At 42.7% G+C, this 22,473-nt stretch overlaps 1 protein-coding gene and 1 pseudogene across 1 annotated transcript in view; one reads left to right on the top strand and one right to left on the bottom strand.

Moving 5' to 3' along the window:
* The window catches only part of MACF1 (microtubule actin crosslinking factor 1), a 329,515-nt gene extending 307,920 nt beyond the window's left edge, over positions 1-21,595 (bottom strand). Inside the window, exon 1 of the mRNA XM_064372195.1 lies at positions 21,529-21,595. Within this exon, the coding sequence (XP_064228265.1) occupies positions 21,529-21,580 (52 nt within the window). The 5' untranslated portion in view covers positions 21,581-21,595. The remainder of the gene's footprint in view (positions 1-21,528) is intronic.
* LOC135273532 (small nucleolar RNA U13) lies at positions 3,150-3,247 on the top strand (annotated as a pseudogene).
* Positions 21,596-22,473: the final 878 nt, after the last annotated feature.

Below are 22,473 nucleotides of genomic sequence, written 5' to 3'. Positions count from 1 at the left end.
TTCAAACACAGGCCTCTTCAGTTGCCTATCTGGTACTTTTTCCACCAGTTCAACAGCATTCCAGTATCCCAACTCTCCCATCTATGTTTCATCCCAAAGACTTCCAGAAACAGAAGATGCAGAAGGGTAGTGGCGTCCCACCCCAACTCTGTTCTGAGTGGAGCTGGTTTTCTTAGAGCAACATGGGGTCAGGAGAAAGAAAGGAAAGGGTAGAATATGAGCAAAGACAAAGATGGACATCAGAAAAGAAGCATGTGTGGGAGGAATTCACCTTGCAGCTAAAAATGAAATTGAATAAGGGCAGGCAGCCCTGGCTAAGATGACTTCAGTCAAAACTGCAAGCAAACCTTTTTACTGATGACATCCATTTCTCCCTTGTAAACAGAAGTTAAAATATCACTTAATCACTGTTTAATCATTCTCCAAAAGTTCACTGCAGTTTAACTCCTTATGTTCTGAGAGCCTCTAGCATGCTCCTAGACAATCCAGGAAAGGAACTAAAGAGACCGTCAAGAGGTGGCTAAGGCTGACAATAAAGCAGAAGGAAACTTTCAATACGCATTAAGTCTCTGAAACCACTTTACCAGTTAGAAATTTTACATTATGATCACAAGCCACCTGTTCCCTTGGCTTTCCAATCTGACACCTGATTCATGCCATGGCCATGCCTCATTGAAGGAATTCCAGGAGTGAGGCACCAGACCACAATTTAACTCCTGAGGGTCAGGACTTCAGGATTGCTGGAATGTGCCCAGTAAAAACGTGGGGGGGTGTCTGGGCAGCTGAAAGCCTCCGCAGGGGAATTCAGTAAGAACAACTGCTGAACCCTAGGTTACGGATTCAAAAATAAACCTCAGTGACCCTCATGCCTTAAGAATCATTTGGGAAAGAATGTTGCCGAATTCAGCAACTATGTGCCCCACTGGGGTGAACTAGAGAGAGGAAAAAAGAGAAAAATGCTTACTACCCCTTTCAAGGAGTATGATAGGACAAAAAGACAAAGGAAATCCCAAATTTTCTTTCCCAAGAGGAAAAGACTTATAAACTACCTGTATTTCTATATTTCTTAAATTTTAAGGTTTCAGGAAAGGTGTTAGTGCATATGCACTGTCTGTGAGGTACTAAGATTATGTTTAGCACATAAAAGAATGCAAACCACCATGGCACATGTATACCTATGTGACAAACCTGCACATTCTGCATATGTATCCCAGAACTTAAAGTAAAATTAAAAAAAAAAAAAAAAGAATGTTGAAAAGGAAAATTACAATGTAGCTGTAAGGGAGTACATTGGCTGACCTTTATGAACTCCGAGTCTTACTAAGGATACAAATACAAACTCCTCTCCTGGAATTTGTAAGGAGAAGACAGTGGGAAATAAAGATTTCCCTGACAGTCTAGGTTCTGTGGAAATCTCCTTCTCGGTGATCCCATTTCTCAACTTGACTGAAATAACCACCATTCCATTCTTGGACATTGCCATTTTACTTATTCAATGGGGAACTTTATTGCCATGGCAGTGAAGCTTTCCTAGCTACAGGATTTCAGCATTAAGCTCACCCAAATGATTCTTAAAACTTAAGAGTCACTAAGAAAGGCCTAAAGGCACTTCAGAAAGCAATGGCCTTCCCATTCACCACAGCTTCTGATATAGATGGCAAAGGAAATAGCGCATGGAGCAAAACTGAGACGTTTTCCAGTTATCTCTTGGAGCTGACCCTCTAAAAGATGGTTATATTATCAATGCCAATTATAAACTAGGCATGGGGATTATAGTCCTGCATTCCTCTATAAACACAAATATGCCTGCCCCACCATCATCCCTCCTTCCATTAGCAATACTATTTTATGAATGATATGTTGAGTGGCTCCTGGAACCCTCTCTGATGTTTCCTTTTTGCATAATGATGACAGCCAGGGAATGATGATGCAGTTATTTGTACATCAGGCATCAATCTGGAAAACTCCTTCTATAGAAACACTAGTTGATTGCCAGCAAAGTCTGTTAGGTGATCCAACAGCCTGAAGCTTCACAAGTGCAATCATGGCTGCTGAAGTTTTATTTTCTTGGGGGACTTTAATTGTTGATTTTCTGGTTGTCATTTGTTTTACTGTTTTTTTTTTCTGGGGCAAAGAAGAAACATATATAATTGGAATTAACCTATTTTCCTTCCTCAGGATTGAGAAAGCAAGGACTACAGTTTTGACCTTTGTAACAAGGGGATGTTTTACACAAACAAAAGCCAATGTAGCTGGACAACACCTGAGGGACAGTCTGGGGCAGGATTACAGAGACCAGAACAACCGCATGTCTCTCCCAGCCATAAACTCCTACCTGCCTATGTCTAAAAACACAGCATAAACTTCTCCTGGTCTGATAAATCATTTGATTCACATACAGCAAGGGCTAGCCTTTACAAGTATTTTTTATTCTTTTCTTTTCTTTATGTGTGTTTTGTTTTGTTTTGAGAAACAGGGTCTTGCTCTGTCACGCAGGCTGGAGTGCAGTGGTGCAAACACAGCTCATTGCAGCCTCAAACTCTTGGGCTCCAGCAAGACCTCAGCTCAGCCTCTCAAGTAGCTGGGACTACAGGCATGAGCTACCATATCCAGCTAAATTTTTAAATTTTTTTGGTAGAAACGGGGGTCCTGCTATGTTGCTCTGGATGATCTCAAACTCCTGATGGTCTCAAGCAATCCTCCTGCTTTGACATCTCAAAGTGCTAAGATTATAGACATGAACCACAGTGTCAGGCCCATTTTCCTCATCATTCCCCCCTACCCCATATTCCCATTGCTGAAAGGAAAATTTTATTTTTTGGTTTTTTTTGAGACGGAGTCTCACACTGTTGCCCAGGCTGTAGTGCAGTGGCGTGATCTCGGCTCACTGCAATCTCCGCCTCCTGGGTTCAAGCAATTCTCCTGCCTCAGCCTCCTGAGTAGCTGGGACTACAGGTGTGCGCCACCACGCCCAGCTAATTTTTTTGTATTTTTAGTAGAGACAGGGTTTCACCATGTTGGCCCAGATGGTCTTGATCGCCTGACCTCATGATCCACCTGCCTCGGCCTCCCCAAGTGCTGGGATTACAGGCATGAGCCACCGTGCCTGGCCGCTGAAAGGAAATTTTTTTTTAAGTTAAAATATGACGATCCTCTTGTAGTTCATAAGCATGAAGATTGGGTTTTCATGCTCATGTGCAAGATATGCCTCCTTCAAACCTTGTAATAGCACATTACCTTTCTGACATGAAAAAAAAATGAAAAATTACCTAGCTTAATGCTTATCAGTAGTTCCTAAAAAGAAGAACATATAGAAGAAAAAGAGGAGTCCGGGTGTGGTGGCTCATGCCTGTAATCCCAACACTTGGGGACACCTATGTGGGCGGATCACCTGAGGTCAGGAGTTTGAGATCAGCCTGGCAAACGTGGCAAAACCCCATCTCTACTAAAAATACAAAAATTAGCCGGGTGTGGTGGCACACATCTGTAATCCCAGCTACTCAGGAGGCTGAGGCGGGAGAATCACTTGAAACCAAGAGATGGAGGTTGCAATGAGCCCAGATCACACTACTATATTCCAGCAAGAAAAGAAAGAGAGGAAAGGGTGTGTAAAGAGCTACATTTTGTTCCCAATTGTTCTTTTCACCAAGTAAACACAAATGGCCCTTAAGACCCTAAGAAACCCTACCTTGCCCTATTCAAGAACCAAACTAGCATTCACTGCCTTCTCTTTTGGGATTTTCCCAAAGTTCCAGTGAACAACTCTATCTCCTCCAGTTTTGTGACCAAATCAGGACAAAAGAAACCACAGCCTCACTGAGATATCTCTCCAAATTCATATAATACCTTATTTTCTCAAGTTGAACCAGGGGACTGTGAGCCCCTTGAAGACAGGAATCATGTTTGTATTCCCAATACCTAGTCCTTGCAAAGAGTGGAATTCAACAAATGTTTGTTAAAACTACCCTTCTGTGTTCCAGCTAATTCCCTACAGAAACCCTCACCACCCTAGAACTTTGGTCACAAATCTCCTTTTCTCAAACCTCTAGTTCGACGACAGTAATTCCCAGTCCTTAGGTCCCAACATAGCTCTGAGGTTTCTAGACTATTCAAGAGATGCTACATAATTCTCAAATATGCCTTTGAAACCGAACTAATTTTAACCCTCTTGAAGTTTATAGTACTTAGCATTTTTGTTAAAGGAAGGAACTGTAAAAAAATTAAACAAAAGAAAAAAAGTCACAATTAAAGGATCTTACTAAAGATTACTCCTAGCCAAGCCTTCAACAGCAAGCAATGTGATTTGGAGGAAAGGCATTCATCTGCACATCAGAAACCTGGGTCATGGTTTAAGCTTGTCAATAGCTATATGACTTGGGGCAAGTATCCTTTGACTTCTCCAGGTGGGCTCAGTTTCTCATCTGTCTTTGCATGATACTATGACTTTGGGATTGATCTAAAAACCTATTGATCTAAAAACGTGATTCTATTAAACATCTAGAGAGAGAACCAGTGATGCTTAGTAAGTATAACAAGAATTCATTTCTAGTTGCCCAAGCATAAGTAGAAATTCTCTACAGAAAAATGACCAAAATGAGGGGAAAAAGAAGGAAAGAAAGGGCTTTATATGCAAGGTATAAGAATCAAAAGTTAGAAGACCTAAGAGGAGAAGAGTGGAAGCTATGACTACAAAATTTCAATGAAAAGGACTATCAGAAGTCTTCCCTTCCTGCTATCAATTCTCCTTTAAAGAATTCTGGGGCCGGGTGCGGTGGCTCACGCCTGTAATCCCAGCACTTTGGGAGGCCGAGGCGGGTGGATCACGAGGTCAAGAGATCGAGACCATCCTGGTCAACATGGTGAAACCTTGTCTCTACTAAAAAAAAAAAATTAGCTGGGCACGGTGGCGCGTGCCTGTAATCCCAGCTACTCAGGAGGCTGAGACAGGAGAATTGCCTGAATCCAGGAGGCGGAGGTTGCGGTGAGCCGAGATCGCGCCATTGCACTCCAGCCTGAGTAACAAGAGCGAAACTCTGTCTCAAAAAAAAAAAAAAAAAAAAAAAAAAAAAGAATTCTGAACAGGCCGGGCGCAGTGGCTCACGCCTGTAATCTCAGCACTCCGTCTCAAAAAAAAAAAAAGAATTCTGAACAATGAAAATAATTAAGAAATGGAACAAGCAAACATACAAGTAAGCTCTAGGTAAGAGAGGAATTGCTGTCTGCTATAAAATGGACTTAGAAGACGAAAGTAAGGATTTTTTGAGGGGGTAGGGCAGTCTCACTCTGCCACCCAGACTGGAGTCCAGTGGTGTGATCTTGGCTCACTGCAACCTCTGTATCCCAGGTTCAAGTGATTCTCCTGCCTCAGCCTTCTGAGTAGCTGGGAATTACAGGCGCCTGCTACCACATCCAGCTAATTTTTCTATCTTTAGTAGAGATGGGGTTTTGCCATGTTGGCCAGGCTGGTCTCAAACTCCCAGCCTCAAGCCATCCGCCAGCCTCAGCCTCCCAAAGTGCTGGGACTACAGGCGTGAGCCACCATGTCTGGCTGAAAGTGAGGATTTTTAAAAGGGAAGAAGAAATCAGCAAAACAGAAAGCAGAAAAGAAGGATAAACTACAATCACAACACACTTGTATTTAACTATGTAAACCTGACCAGGAAGAGAAAAATAATTTAAACAGTACAAAAATTTACTCACAATTCTACTCAGTGAGGTTTTACACCAAAGAAAGGTTATTTACCAGGGTGAACATGAGATGAGAGGACTTGAATCTGAGACTTCAGCACATCTCAGTCCAGTATGCCTTTTCACATTGTGAGCATTCTGAATGCTGAATATGATTCTAGTTTTTGAGAATACTTATTTTTTCATATAAAATGTCTCCTAATTACGGGCCAACTATTTTATATTGTATTCCAACTCTATCCTGGCATATAAACAAAACCATGTTTATATACTTTGATTTCTGGGTCATTTGAGATATTTTTCCATGATAATTTTGATTATTTGGAATCCTCACTTTATGTGCAAACTTTACAACCTAACCTCCTCCTGCAGGAAAAAGGTGAGATTTTACTTTGCAAGAGAGAATGGAACGAGGTAGGGGAGGAAGCCAAGGAATTCCTTCCTAAAAACTAAAGACAATACAGAAAAGCACAAGAAAGACACAAAAATCTCAATTTCTGTGCTACTTCCTTAGCCACTTCCATCAATTTGGGAAAGGCAGTGGAAGCTTCTAAAATAGCTCAGAGGCTTAGGGCAGGTCATTCTGCTCATCTCTTACTATGGCCAGGGAAATGCAGTGGCTAGGCACTTGCCCAGAGCCTCCACTAGTGACATTCTCCAGACTTGGTAGTACAGACACTGGGACCAGACCCAGGCCTGAGGTTTCCCCTTGTCCTACTGTTTCTTGCTTCTCTTACTACTGTAAATTTGGAGAACCAGGGGCCCCATCTCTATACCTCGGTTCAAGCTTTCCTGGGGCACAAGAAACATCACTACTCTCAGACAAAGACTAAGAAAGTAGATGACCCATCCCCCGACCTTGCTTTTGCCAAAGAGTAAGTTCCTCATGATGAAATTGATTCCCTTGTTGACATTCAACTAAGACACTGAGCCTCTAAGATGTGTCCACACAGAGAATAAATCTTTCCTTTTGCCTCTGACTGATAAAAAGTTCATGCCTAATGGGAATGTCTGCTTCCTTTTCATTCTAAAAAGACAAAGGCCTGACTTTGCCAACCCTAGAAAGCCACATTTGCAATTACTAATCAGAAAAATAAAGCTACACTCAGCATTTGCCATAGACAGTAGTAATATTTACTGCGATGAGCTCTTACTATGTGCCAGGCACTGTTCTAAGTATTTTCCACATATTAACTCATTCAATTCTCATTATAACCCTATGAAAATGGTCTATTATAATCCCCATTTTATAGTTGCAAAACTCCAGCTTAAACAGAAAAGTTAAGTAACATGCCCCAAATCACACTAAGTGATAGAGTGTGATTCAAGGTCAGATCAGTGCAGCAGATCCTTTGGGAACTACTGTTTTGGGTGGATTTCATAAAAGACAGGAAGAAAGAAAGGCTAGTAGAAGCAATGACCAAAAATTGGATAGATTTTATTGCTGTGGTTCATCTCTGCACAAATGTGTGGCAAAGTATGATTAAGTCTCTCTCAGTTCTATTTAGCTATCTTTCCTTCCCCTACATCCCTTAAATACAGCACCTTCAGAGGCTCTGAAGTCTTCCCACAGCGGCTTAAGGAAAAGAAAAAAAAAGAGAGAGAGAGAGAGAGACAGAGAAGGCAGCCTTAATCAAAAGCTCTTTCTTCTGGCAAACAAAAGGCCTTGGTATTTCCACAAACAGACTAGTTATTCTTAACCCTAACCAAAGATTCTTTGGCATAGAAAGAAATATGAAAATGTTAGGCTTGTGGGAATGGCCTGTGCTTTGGGCTTTTGTATCCCACTCAGTAAAGCCAGTCCACTGAAAAACAAACATAGCCGCCCCTCAGTAACTCTGGGCCTTCAGTGAACTCCAGGGTCTAGGTCTAGAGAGAGAAATAACAGTCTCTACTGCTGATTGTCTAACCCTTTTCCCTCCCTGCCCAGAGGAGACTGTTGAATAGTTTTTCAAACACACCAGGAAAAATATATCTGAAGTTACAGACACAGAACAATCAAATTCTGACAGTGAAGGAAATGCAACAAGCGGTAGGTGGAAGAGGACAGAGATCAGGCCTAATCCCAGAACTCTCACTAGCCTCTCTGCTTCTTATTCCAAATCACCAGGTTTGGCATTTTCCTAAGTGAATGTTTAAGATCTAGCAATTGCTGCCAGTGCTTTTTCTACTCCACACTGGGTTTTGTAAGCAGAGTGTGTGGCCCTGAATGGTCCTAAGTGGTCTTTATTTTCCCAGCTAGGTAGAGAGAAATTAAGACTATTCTGTTAAATGGGTCAGTAAGGACAAAAAAGGGAGGAGGGTAGTCGACCAAAAGGCAAAAAGGCCCCAGCAGCACTTATCTCAAGCATATCTGGGCTAACTCAGAATCTGTGACACTCCAACCTCACCCCTTGCATGAACACAGTAACATTACTATAATAATAAAGTCCCTGAAGCTTTTATACTCAGTCAGTAAGTATCCTCTCCTTGCTGCCTTGCCCAGGATATAGTGAACAAAACTACTAAGAGGGCACAGGCCTGATGGCTCATCTCCTAGCAGCCAGGACTCTGTTAAAGTGGCGAACAAGAATCAACCATGTATGAAAAGTGGCAGCCTGGCCTTGAAATCCCCAGAGTGAGCAGGCAAATTAATGTGTGATTAGTATCTATAATGGTACCAAATCTTGAGGCATTAAATCATGAAGTAATAAAGCCCTACGTGGCTCTAGCCTCTAGATCCGCTCTGATTACTCTGGAAGTAGGTCCTAGTCTGTTCCCAGGCAGGTATGAAAGGCCTAGGGAGTGAAAGGCACTGGTTAGCCAAGCTCAACCCACCAGCAAGTTTCAAATGTCTGGCATATAGTAGGCTTTTGAATACTTGTTGAATGAATAAATGAATAAAACATTTAATCTTCAACTGCTATAATCAATTCTTTCCTACAGCCAAAGGGATATAGGGAGTATCAGAGAATTCTAGACAGTAGGGAAAAAAACTTTTCCCTGCCACTCCCTGGAGATCATGGTCTTATGTTGCAAAGAATAATGCTCTCATCTATATAAAATTCATTACTTGACTGTCCTCCCACAGAGCTGAATAACAGGCCACACTATCCTAAATCAAGGACAATGGCTCTCCTGCAACTGATGTGCAACATTCAGAGTTCCCTGAAAGATGGCAGAGCATACTCAGGGAGGTGTCCACTGTAGCATTTTTAAAAAATAATAGCAACTTGAAACAATCCAAACATTCAGCAATAAAAGAATGGCTAAATGAAGCCACTATCAACAAGATAACTTAAAATTATAATGGCTGTAAGGAAACACTTTAAAAATTCTTATAATGATACATGGAAAAGGCATGTAAATATGTGCATATGCTAAGTGAAAGAAACCAGAGACAAAAGGCCACATGACTAAATTTATATAAAATACCCAGAATGGGCCGGGCACGATGGCTCACGCCTGTAATCCCAGCACTTTGGGAGGCCGAGGCGGGTGGATCACGAGGTCAAGAGATCGAGACCATCCTGGTCAACATGGTGAAACCCCGTCTCTACTAAAAATACAAAAAATTAGCTGGGCACGGTGGCGCGTGCCTGTAATCCCAGCTACTCAGGAGGCCGAGGCAGGAGAATTGCCTGAACCCAGGAGGTGGAGGTTGCGGTGAGCCGAGATCGCGCCATTGCACTCCAGCCTGGGTAACAAGAGCGAAACTCCGTCTCAAAAAAAAAAAAAAATACCCAGAATGGCAAATCCAGAACCGGCAAGACACAAAGCTGATTAGTGGTTGCCAGGGGTTGGGAGGAAGGAGAAAGACTGCTTAATGAATATGGGATTTCCATTTGGGATCATGAAAAAGTTCTGGAACTCAATAGTCACAGTGTTTGTAAAATAATGTTAATGAACTTAATGTCAATGAACTGTATGCTCTAAAGTACTTACAATGGTAAATTTTTTGTCAGGTGTATTTTACCACAATAACATAAATAGGATCATGAGAAAAATACACACACACACACACACACACACACACACACACACACACACAGAGAGAGAGAGAGAGAAAGAAAGAGAAAGAGAATAACATAAAAGTAAATATGGACCAGAAAGGAACACAGACAAGTCCAAACGTCTCTTAAATTAAAATGGGACTTCATTGCTATTGGACAAATAAAATCAGGACAGGGAAATAAAAATGTCAGAAGCCTAGAGCCAGCCCTACAGTCACAATCACAAGCCTGCAAACAAGTGCCTACCAAGTTGGGGACAAGTTACATAGCTCACCAGGCGCCAGAACAGCAGGTGTGTGTGCTATGGCGTGAGGGAAAGAGGTCTCAGGCCTTCCTCAGCCCAGTCCTCTAATCCCCCTTAAAAACATTCCCTAGGGCAGAGAAACCATCTGTTTCAACAAAGCCTAGAGCCCTAGAAGTATATTAACTCCTTCACTGCTGACCTCCCACAGATGGGCTTCATCCAGTATTAGGTGATTTTCTTTCCGAAAATTCCTCCAAATGATAGAATATAAGCTTTACAAGGGAAAGGACTTTGCTTTATTCACTGGTATATCCTGAATACCTGAGAATACATTTATATCAGTGGATATTCAATAAATTACTTGCTGAATGAATCCATTAAACACCTTTTTCCTATAATAGTTGTTTCATTTGTACCTTATTTTCTAAATTCTCCCTCTTCTTGTCATTTGTCCTTATTTAAGAGTCCAACCTGGCTTCCATAAATTCAGTTGACTGACAAATATTCGTCTAGTGTCTGCTTCTGTACAGCATAACCTGTCTTGTTACTGTGTTGTTTATTGCTGGGATCCCAGTGCAGAGCACAGCACACACGGTAGGTGCTTATATACATTTGTCCAATGAAAGAGTGATTCACTTTGGTCACCACACTTTACAAGTGCTCTGTAAGGAGCATTTAAACTTGGCTGGCGAGGCAACATGAGAGTAACAGAAATGTAATGTGTATAAAACAGTTCTCTCAATAAAGCTTACAATTTCAATAGATAAAACTCGCTTGGGAAAGTGATATATCAACTTGGACTATGATAATCAGAGAAGTCTTCATTAGAAGAAAGACCTGAAATGAAGCTTCAAGGAATAGATAGATTTCAGTTAAGTATACAGAACAAGGGCATTCCATAAAGAAAACTGCACAAGAAAAGGCAGGGAGAGAGAATGAATGAGGGAGGATATGACATAATGAGGAACAGGGTTTGTGTGGACCTGAAGGTGCGTTCTAGGAAATTACATGAGATTAGCCTGGTGAAGTAGGAGGGGGATAAGAGCATAAAATGTTGTAGTCTTTTTTGTTTGTTTGTTTTTGTTAGACAGGGTCTTGTTCTATCCCAGGCTACAGTGCAGTGACGGTTATGGCTCACTGCATCCTGGACCTCCTGGGCTCAAGCAATCCTCCCACCTCATCCTCCTGAGTAGCTGGGACTAGTGGCACACACCACCAGGTCTGGCTAACTTAAAAAAAATTTTTTTTTTTCTTGTAGAGACAGTCTCTCCCTATATTGCCTAGCCTGGTCTCAGACTCCTGACCTCAAGCAATCCTTCTGCCTCAGACTCCCAAAGTGCTGGGATTACAGGCATAAGCCACCATGTCCAGTCCATAAATGGTCTTTTTAACAAATTTAGACTTTCAGTAATAGGAAATACTAGGAAAGCAGCTGCTACTTCAGTGACAAACAGGACACAGGAAACAAAATATGAGGCTGCTGCTGTAATTCAGGCATGAGGTGATGAGTGACAGGACCAGAGTCATGGCATAGAGAATGGGGACAAAAAGACAAATTTAAGAGAAATTCTGAAGAACAAAAGAACTCAATGACAGACTGAAAATGAGAGTTGATGAAGAGAAAAGAGTTAAAGATGTCTCCAAGGTTTCTCATCTCAGAGACTGGAACAATGTGAGCTTAACTGTCAAAAAATGGTAACTGGGACAGAAAAGCCAAATTTAAGATTAGTTTGAAAATACTGAGTTTGGGCTGGGCACAGTGGCTAACACCTATAATCCTAGCACTTTAGGAGGCCAAGGGGATGGATCACTTGAGCCCAAGAGTTTGAGACCAGCCTGGACAACATAGGGAGACCCCCATCTCTATAATCAACCAATCAATCAAGCAATAAGAAAATACTGATATAGGTCTGCACTGTGTTAGAAGCTTTTACCTATAGTACTCCATTTAATCCTCATAATTTTATGTGGAAGATATTATTATCCTCATTTTACCGATAAAAAAACTGAGGCTCAGAAAATCCTCATTTTACAGATGAAAAAACTGAGGCTTGCCCAGGTCACTTGGCTGATTAAATGTAGGAACATAGATTTGAACCCAGCCCTGCTTGGATCCAAAGCCCATGTTCTTCCCATTTCACTACACTGCCTTACCCCTTAGAAAACTGCCACAGTTAGGCTGGGCACAGTGGCTTATGCCTATAATCCCACCACTTTGGGAGGCCAAGGCGGGTGGATCACATGAGGTCAGGAGTTTGAGACCAGCCTGACCAACATGGTGAAACCTGTCTCTACTAAAAGTACAAAATTAGCCAGGCATGGTGGTGGGCGCCTGTAGTCCCAGCTACTTGGGAGGCTGAGGCAGGAGAATTGCTTGAACAAGGGAGGCAGAGGTTGCAGTGAGCCAAGATCATGCCACTGCATTCCAGCTTGGGCAACAAGAGCGAGACTCTGTCTCAAAAAAAAAAAAGAAAAAGAAAACTGCCACAGTTAAGAGTCAGAAGAAGAAAAAGACCCAACAAAGCAGACAAACAACAATCAATTAGGTAAAGGCACCATAAAATACTCTCACTGAAGGTAAAGGAAGAGAGTATTTTAAACAGGCAGGAATGTAATCAACAGTGTCCAATGCCAGCACTCCAACACAGAATGAAGTTGGCACTTCAAATCTACTTTGGGAGGCCGAGGCGGGTGGATCACGAGGTCAAGAGATCGACACCATCCTGGTCAACATGGTGAAACCCTGTCTCTACTAAAAATACAAAAAATTAGCTGGGCATAGTGGCGCGTGCCTGTAATCCCAGCTACTCAGGAGGCTGAGGGAGGAGAATTGCCTGAACCCGGGAGGCGGAGGTTGCGGTGAGCCGAGATCGCGCCATTGCACTCCAGCCTGGGTAACAAGAGCGAAACTCCGTCTCAAAAAAAAAAAAAAAAAAAAGAGAGTTATGTAGAGATGGAGCCTTGGACTAGGGAGAGTAGACCAGAGAATCTCAGAGGAAACAAAGGCCCTATCCACAGCTAAACAGGCTTTTTTTCTCCTCTTATCACTGACAGACACCTTGGGCCTCATGCTGAAGTGCATCACCTGACCAGCCCCAGGAAATAGCAACCCAAACACAAAGCATTGCACAACATAAGGGTCAGGTTCAACTTCAGCTGTGGGGGTAAAGTGGATCTCTACTTCTAGCTAGCATTCAACATAAAATGTTTCTAAAAACTAAATTCTCCTTTAAAAAGATTTCACATGGCTGCTCTTCTCTCACTTCTCTGCATCTGAAACAAACTAAAATCAGGTACATACTTACTGGCTTAGCTATATCCCCACTTCCCTGTAAATGATCTTTCATACTGCTGCCAGTTATCTCTCCCCACCCGACCCCTCAAAAAAACACCCACCCTAGTTTTTTATGCCATTCCTCTGCCGTAAAAATATCTAGTGCTGGTCAGGCACAGTGGCTCACACCTCTAATCCCAGCACTTTGGGAAGCCAAGGCAGGTGGATCACCTGAGGTCAGGAGTTCGAGACCAGCCTGACCAACATGGTGAAACCCCATCTCTATTAAAAATACAAAAAATCGCCGGGCGCGGTGGCTCAAGCCTGTAATCTGAGCACTTTGGGAGGCCGAGGCGGGTGGATCATGAGGTCAAGAGACCGAGACCATCCTGGTCAACATGGTGAAACCCCGTCTCTACTAATACAAAAAATTAGCTGGGCATGGTGGTGCATGCCTGTAATCCCTGCTACTCAGGAGGCTGAGGCAGGAGAATTGCCTGAACCCAGGAGGCGGAGGTTGCGGTGAGCCGAGATCGCGCCATTGCACTCCAGCCTGAGTAACAAGAGCGAAACTCCGCCTCAAAAAAAAAAAAAAAAAAAAAAGTACAAAAAATCAGCCAGATGTGGTGGCAGGCAAATCCCAGCTACTCAAGAGGCTGAGGGAGGAGAATGGCTTGAACCCAGGAGGCGGAGGTTGCAGTGAGCTGAGATTGTGCCATTGCACTCCAGCCTGGGCAATAAGAGCGAAATTCCATCTCACAATAAATATCTAGTGCCAGCCGGGCACGGTGGCTTATGCATATAATTCCAGCACCTTGGGAGGCCAAGGCAGGTGGATCACTTGAGGTCAGGAGTTCAAAACCAGCCTGGGCAACATGGCAAAACCCTGTTTCTACTAAAAATCGAAAAATTGGTCAGGCGTGGCGGTCCACACCTGTAATCCCAGCTACTCACGGGCTGAGGCAGGACGATCACTTGAACCCGGGAGGCAGAGGTTGCAGTGAGCAGAGATCATACCATTGCACCCCAGCCTGGGTGACAGAGCAAGACTCCGTCTCAAAAAAAAAAAAAAAAAAAAAAAATCTAGTGCCCTCTATGGTCTCCCCACTAGACTATGGATTGATAATTTCTCAAAGACAGGGACTGTCAATAATCTTTGTATACTGTCAGAAAGTTCTCAATGAAAGGAAGGAAGGAGATGGAGACTTACTATGCAACAGTGAATGATCAAGGAGTGAGGCAATTAAGTTATTAACAAACTGTAAAAAGTGATCTTCCAAATCAAAGGATTTCAAACCAAGAAGTCTAAAAAGTTCCTGCCATTCCACAATGAGCAAAAGATGGTATTTAACAATTGGTATTCATTGAAAGTATCAACCCCACAGTTGTTACAATGAGTAATAGGCATAAAATTAGTATTATCAGCCTGGGGTTTCTCCAACAACCAATAGAAACTGCAGCAGCATAGTGAGGATGAGTGCCTTAACCTTTCAATACTAATGCCTACTTCATAAGAAAACAAAACCAAGGATGAGGGGAAAATGATAATGTATGCTTGTTAGCTATAGAGGCCTACTCTTTGAGAAATAGGGATAGTATAACAACCATCTCCAGTCATAACAAAAAATAGAATGACCCCACACATTGCAAAATAGCAGCAACTGAAACCAACCCCAAAGTGAGTTTCTGCTGATGATTCTCTCTAGCCCAGTGACATGCAGTAAGCCTAAAAAGTATACAATTAAGGAGAGAAAAAACTTGAACAGGACAAAACTATGAACTATTCAAATAAGCACATGGTCTACTAGGTGCCTAGTGCTGTAAAAGGTGTTGACAGGCCTCACCCCAGAAGCACGCAGATTTCCAGATTCCCTGCAGTGGAGTGAATCGCTCTTTTATGAAAGGTTTGCTTAAGGGCTCTGGGAATGGGAGAGGCAGACAGTTCTCACTATGAAGGACGCAAGCCTGTCAGTGACTCAAGCCATTTTCCACTATACTAACTGCTGCAGAGACTTTCTCATTGGCCCCCTACACACAAAGTCCTACACATGTGCCTTCTCTCAGTCCTCCAGCTAATCTCCAAACATCCCTAGTCTACCATCAGCTAGAAAACCTCACGTTGTCTCCTCCAGAATGTCAACTCTAAGTCAGAAACAAGCAAGTACTCTCATCAAGTCTGTAATTCTACTCTAAGGTCCACGCAACAGGAGCTGATTTACATTTGGGTGTAATACACTGATTTAAAACACAGCACGAGTTCCAGTTCTTCCAGAAGTAGAAATCTACCAAAGCAGGGGTGTTGACACAGTAAAGTTTTGTCAATCTATTTTATCAAATTAAGCTCGCCCAATTTATTAGCTAGGTGCTAGCTCAGTAACAGCAGGAAAGCAAAGAGAATCTCAATCTGGTACCAATCTAGGGTTCCAATCTGGAATTTCTGTACAATATTGACAGTCATTCTTGCTACTGGTTTCCCAATCAACATTAATGGGTCTCTCCCCACTACAAGAGAAAAGGGTACTAGAGTTGGAAGGATCAATGAAGCTATTTAAATGCTTAGAATTGCTGTGAGAAAAGCTTCAGAGTAAAGTAGTGCAGTGATACTACGATGACATGATGGGAGCTGCTGACTAAGGGAGAAGGCCACTTGGCACCTGTTCCACCACAAAATTAACTGGATAATAAAACATCTGAGCCAGCTGGCCACTAAGCCTGAAGACAGGACTATCCCTAGAGGACAAGGGGCCAAGAGCTATCAGAGAGGTATTCAGTGTTACAGGTATCCTCTTTTTACCCTCAGTAGCTTTTAAAAGTGAAATAAAAGCCAACATCCAGAGCTTTGAATACATGGATTAAGACCCAGTAATTCCACTTGTGGAAATCCATCCTTTAAAAATATCAGAAATGCACAGAAAAATTTATTTACAAGGATGTTCATTATCACAGCAGTGAAAAATTAGAAATGTACATGCTCCACTACTGGAATATGTTAAATAAATGAACCTTCCATTTGATGGAATTCCATAAAGCTGTGAAAAATCATGATGAGATAAAGGTATAAAGAATGCTCACGAAATAACAAAGAGCAAGACAGAGAACTACAACAACAGATATATAAAAGCAACATTATATACATACGGATAGAGAAGAGATGATGGAAATATAGCAAATTATGAACCTAGTAATTTGTAGGATGTCAGTGATTTTATCAGTTTATTTTTCCCTGCTTTCTTTTTTTTTCTTTTCTTTTTTCTTTTTTTTTTTTTTTGAAACAGAGTGTCGCTCGTTACCCAGGCTGGAGTGCAATGGCGCGATCTCGGCTCACCGCAACCTCCGCCTCCTGGGTTCAAGCAACTCTCCTGCCTCAGCCCGTGCGCCACCATGCCCAGTTAATTTTTGTATTTTTTAGTAGAGACGGGGTTTCACCTTGTTGACCAGGATGGTCTCAATCTCTTGACCTCGTGATCCACCCACCTCGGCCTCCCAAAGTGCTGGGATTATAGGCGTGAGCCACCGCGCCCAGCCTTTCCCTGCTTTCTATAAGGACAATATAGTGCATCTACTTAACATCAGAAGTCAAAAAAGTCTTTTTTCCAAACCAAGTTGAAGAGGGGAAAAAAGCACCGCCTCCCCCCTTAAAAAAAATCCATTCTCTGAGGGTATATGTTGGGGTGTGAGAGCTTGTCCTGCTTGACTGGATGTGGTAACAAGGGACAGGCTTCTCAGCTGGCAGACTAAGTGGATGTCCCAAGCAAAGCTATAAGATAATGAGAAACATGATCTGACAAACATAGCAGAACTAATAGAACCCAAAAAGGACCATGTTCTTTCTCGGTAGTCACCTTTTCCACTTATTCAACAATATTGTTGCTGTTCAAAATACCTGGAACTCCTGATCTGTAACTACCTACAGACTAGTAGTACCATCTTTCCAATGTTTTCAATAGCACATTTTTATTCTTTGAGATTTGGGTTTAATTTTGTCTTGGGTCAAATATCATATTTTGACCAAAAATTAGGTATGACTGGCCGGGCGCGGTGGCTCACGCCTGTAATCCCAGCACTTTGGGAGGCCGAGGCGGGTGGATCACGAGGTCAAGAGATCGAGACCATCCTGGTCAACATGGTGAAACCCCGTCTCTACTAAAAATACAAAAAATTAGCTGGGCACGGTGGCGCGTGCCTGTAATCCCAGCTACTCAGGAGGCTGAGGCAGGAGAATCGCCTGAACCCAGGAGGCGGAGGTTGCGGTGAGCCGAGATCGCGCCATTGCACTCCAGCCTGGGTAACAAGAGTGAAACTCCGTCTCAAAAAAAAAAAAAAAAAAAAAAAAAAATTAGGTATGACTATAAAATGACCATGGAGCTTCTTATGAGGGTCAGAACCTGGCACTGAAGAGAAAACCCACAAAAAGCATGTTTAAATAAACTATGCAGCATAGGTACCATTGTTAGAATATTTTTTCAACCTCCTATGGTGACTACTGAAGGACCTTTAAATATGAGTTTAGTTCAATTCAATGCCCCAAATGTTCTCTTTATGCTTACTATGTGCCAGGCACTATGCTAGGTGAAGGAGACTCAAGGATAAATGACACACAGTTCCTGCCTTTAGAAACAGTATAGTTAACATCTATCAGGCTCCTAGTCTGCATCAGATGTTATATTCACTATCTCATTTAATCCTCACAACACCTTTTTTTTTTGTTTTTTTCTGAAACAGAGTTTTGCTCTTGTTACCCAGGCTGGAATGCAATGGTGCGATCTTGGCTCATTGCAACCTCTGCCTTTTAGGTTTAAGCGATTCTCCTGCCTCACCCTCCCAAGTAGCTGGGATTACAGGCATGCACCACCACGCCTAGCTAATTTTGTATTTTTAGTAGAGACAGGGTTTCTCCACGTTGGTCAGGCTAGTCTCAAACTCCTGACCTCAGATGATCCACTCGCCTTGGCCTCCCAAAGTGCTGAGATTACAGGTGTGAGCCATGGCGCCCGGCCTCACAACATCTTGTAAATTCTATGATCCCCATTCTTACACATGAAAAAACTGAAGCCTACAAAAGTTACAGATACTTGACCAAGAAGTAAAGACTATCAGCAAAATCAAATGTTTAATAAAGTAACTAAAATATAATGTGATATGCTCTAAAATAAGTATGCTTAAAGTACCATGGCAACATAGATGAGGGAAAGAGAATAATTCTACTGGGAACACAAAAACAAAAACAAAACTTACGGAGGAAAGTGAGACTTGGGCTAGGCATTGGAAGATGAGCAGAAATTTGGTACAAAGAGACAAAAATAATAGGAAGAGGGAATAAGACAGCATATGTAAAGGAAGAGAAGGGCGAAAGTACATAAGTATGTTGGAGTATATTTCTTTTTTTTCTTCTTAATCTATCTATTTAAGCAACAGGGGCAGGGCAGGGCACAGTGGCTCACGCCTGTAATCCCAGCGCTATGAGAGGCTGAGGCAGGCAGATCACTTGAGGTCAGGAGTTTGAGACCAGCCTGGCCAACATGGCAAAACCCCACGTCTACTAGAAATACAAAAAATTAGCCAGGCATGGTGGCTCATGCCTGTAATCCCAGGTACTCAGGAGGCTAAGGCACAAGAATTGCTTGAACCCAGAAGGTGGAGGTTACAGAGAGAGAGAGAGAGAGAGAGAGAGAGAGAGAGAAAGAGACAAGGTATACTCTGTCACCCAGGCTGGAGTACAGTGGTATGATCATAGCTCACTGCAGCCTCAAAAATCCCCAACTGAAGTAATACTCCCACCTCAGCCTTCTAAGTAGCTGAAACTGAAACTATAGGTGCACACCACCATGCATGGCTAATTTTTGTGTTGTTTGTAGAGACAGAGTTTTGCTACTGTTGCCACAGATGGTCTCAAACTCCTAGCCTCAAATGATCCTCCTGCCTCAGCCTCCCAAAGCACTGGGAATACAGGCATGAGACACTGTATCTGGCCATTATATTTCTCTTTTAAAAGTCAGTTATCATCTCACAGTCCTATCACGAATTTTTCTTAGCAAAGGCTAGTGAACTACTTTCTCATCACTCTACTTCTCTGCCTTCCTAATTAATCCCTAATTACCTAATTATCTCAGTCAAGGCACAGGCCTCGACACTGACAAAAAGCAGGACTTGGGCCAATAGTTTAACCTGTCATACCCATGAGAGAGGTCCATCTGGGCAGAAATAACCCCAATAACTAAAGTTTTGGGCAGGCTTGAGAAATGGAAGTTAAAGCCCTCCAGAAAAAGCAGCAGCAGTGGAATATATTGCACCCCAATCCTAGCATCAAAACATCAAAAATCCATAGGAATTTGGGGATCAGAACTTCAAAAACTTGTACAATGTCTCTATTCTCCCACTGGATTCCCTTCAACAGTTACCCACTAGATGGAGGAATGGCTACAAGCTGAACCATGCCAAGAAAAGCAATAGTCAGTAACTAAATGAAGAGGAGAACCAATTACCTCTTTCCATCAGCCCTTCCGGAATACACAAAGATACAAGTGAAAAGAAGGGAAGTAATCATTCGCCACAATCATGGTGCACAGTGGGTGAAACTCAACCTACCGGAGGATTTGACAAAGGCAATGGTTTGTATCTAACTCTCTGCCTGGCAGCCCAGAATTGGGGGAATACTTGTCTAAGACCTAGAGCAACATTCCAAAAAACTATTAAGAACTAAACCAAAAAAACTACATGCCCTCTTTCTAGGAACTTCTCCCACCTGAAAAAGACTCAGGTTCCAGTAGTAAAGAGTTTAAATCTGATACTTCTTTGAGTGAACAAGAGAAAGTGCTATATATTGTACATTTTATGCTATAAAGACTATTGTACAGTGCATATAAGTGAATGGAGCAAACAATAGTGAATGAGAGATAGAAAACAGAACTCCATTCAAGGGAGGTAGTAGTGTGGAGAGAAAACATCTATTGCCTTCACTCTAAAGCACCATACTACCGCTGTTTCTCAGAGAGGAAGGTGCCTAGATGCATTTTACACATGCTTGGTCAGATGTGGGTATTCTTCCCTTCTTCCCATGGTCTCTAACCAGACAGCAGCACTCTTCTCACTCCAGACTCTGGGTCTCTTTGCTGTGTTATTTGGGTTCTGTACCTCTAAGATGACCTCAGAGTGGTCCTTCTACCTCAGGTTCCCAAGTAGTTAAGGCTACAGGTGCATACCACCATGTCCAGCTAAATTTTTAACATTTCTGTAGAGATGGGGGTCTCATTTTGTTGCCCAGACTGGTCTAGAACTCCTGGGCTCAAGCAATTCTCTCACCTCAGCCTCCCAAAGTGTTGGGATTACAAGTACAAGCCACTATGCCTGGCCCATATATCCCTTTATAGCACACAAAGCTCTCCATATGTTTCTTAGAACCCAAGTTCTTCAACAGATAATGAAAGAAAGTAAAATATCTATATACCCTGGCAGGAAAGGAGTACAGATCTCCTGCCCACACCCTGTCTGCCACCTTTCCTCATCCCTGAAAAAAATCCAGTTTATTCCTTTTCTCCCTCTACCTCCTCCCACTCTCTCCACACCCCATGGTTGCTCTGGGTCCAGAATCCTAACTTTTGATGAAAGAAAAATGCTTCGAGCACTCCCCCTCTGCAGATGGAAATAAAACTACTTATTAATTAGAGAAGCGAATATAAAAAGATTTCATTCATTTTTCTCTTTAGTTCCCAAAAAGAGTCCTACATCACATCTGAGTACATTCTTCTCCTGTCTGATCAGTGAAGAATTTGCCAATGATGCAGAGAAAACACTATTTCCTTTAAATATTACTTTAATAAAAAGCTGCCTCTTTCAAAGTCATTGATTTACCCTTTACAAAGGCTATATCTATAGATCATCAAGATGCATTCCTCCCTCCACCCTCCTCCCCATTCCCAACTCCTGTTCTCTCCACATGGGACTCTGACTCACTGTAGACACTGGAAAACCTGGCCCAAGAAACCTAACTACACCCTAGGTGAGGCTGCAGGGCCCTACCCACACTGTCTGGCCACCTCAAAGAAAACAGGGAGTGCCCTGAGCCCTCTGAGCTCAAGAATGCAGGGGACATTTCTTATTTGTCCATTCAAGCAAGACAACAGGCTGTTGCTGAAGTACCTGAGGGAATTCTCTCCTACTCACTTAGGATTGCATTTACAAACTCTATCCCTTCTGTTTAATTGCCTAAACACATAAAAAACATGGCTGGCTCAGAGCAGGAGGGCTTTACAGACCCCATACAACACACACCATAATAAGCGTTCACACAATCAGCAAGGACAACGGGTAGGGAGCCTGAAGCCTTATAATACCTCTAAGGTTGTTGAGTCCCTCCAGGAACTTCTGATACTTGTAGGCGTTCATGCCGGGCCCAGCTGTGCTGGTTCACTGGCTGAAAGTAGGCACCATGCACAGTGACAGCGGAGAAGTGAAAGCATGCAAACCGACGGATCTCTACTCCTGCTTCTACTAGCCCCTAAGAACTGGACTTTGACCACATTTACAAGTGACGTCACCAGAGAAGTCTCATTACATTAAAGCCTTTTGAGCGCCCGCATTTGTTCCAGTGAGCGGAAATACCTCCCCAGGAGAGGCCAGCCCCTCCTTTGTGCAAATGAACTACGGGACCACAACAGCCCCTGCCTATCATCTGCCACCTCATCTCTAGACCCTAGCCCAAGCTCCACTAGGATTACTGCTCCTCTTGCTTAAACTCTAGGGAGAGAAGGTTAAATGCTTTTCAGGACACCAGTCAGGGGCTCATTTAACGTTTGAGATCAAAATCTTTAAAAAGCCCTGCTCACCACAAGAATGTCACCACAACAGCAGCTCTCGAGCAAATATGACATGGCAACGAGACAGGTTTTACAAAATAAACAATACTCTGCACTCTCCTTACAGTAGTCCTGTTTATAGACTGGAATACAGCCACACAACAGAGGAGACACTGTATATCAAGGCAGTTCAAGGCAGGGGGAGGGAAGAAGCAGAAACGGTCAAGCTCATTCCCTAAATGCTAAAAGCACAACCATTGAGGGAGGGAGAACCTCTCCATAGATAACCAGAGACAGAAAGTGCAGCCCAGGTATCACCCACATGTCCCCAACTCCAAGACACTATTTCACCCAGATTTGTTTTGGGGTTGCTTTAAAATGTGTCAGTCACTACTGCAAATTTCTTTCTACTGTTGGCCTCAAAAAGATGACCATTCCAATAGTCACAGGCTCTTATGATAAGCTACCCATATTATAATCAGA

The sequence above is a fragment of the Aotus nancymaae genome, unplaced genomic scaffold (assembly GCF_030222135.1).
Source record: "Aotus nancymaae isolate 86718 unplaced genomic scaffold, 86718_ANA_hifiasm-v0.15.2.pri h1tg000007l, whole genome shotgun sequence".
NCBI classification, from domain to species: Eukaryota; Metazoa; Chordata; class Mammalia; order Primates; family Aotidae; genus Aotus; species Aotus nancymaae.
Note: the sequence above shows the minus strand (reverse complement) of the source record. Positions and strands in the feature narration are given on the sequence as shown.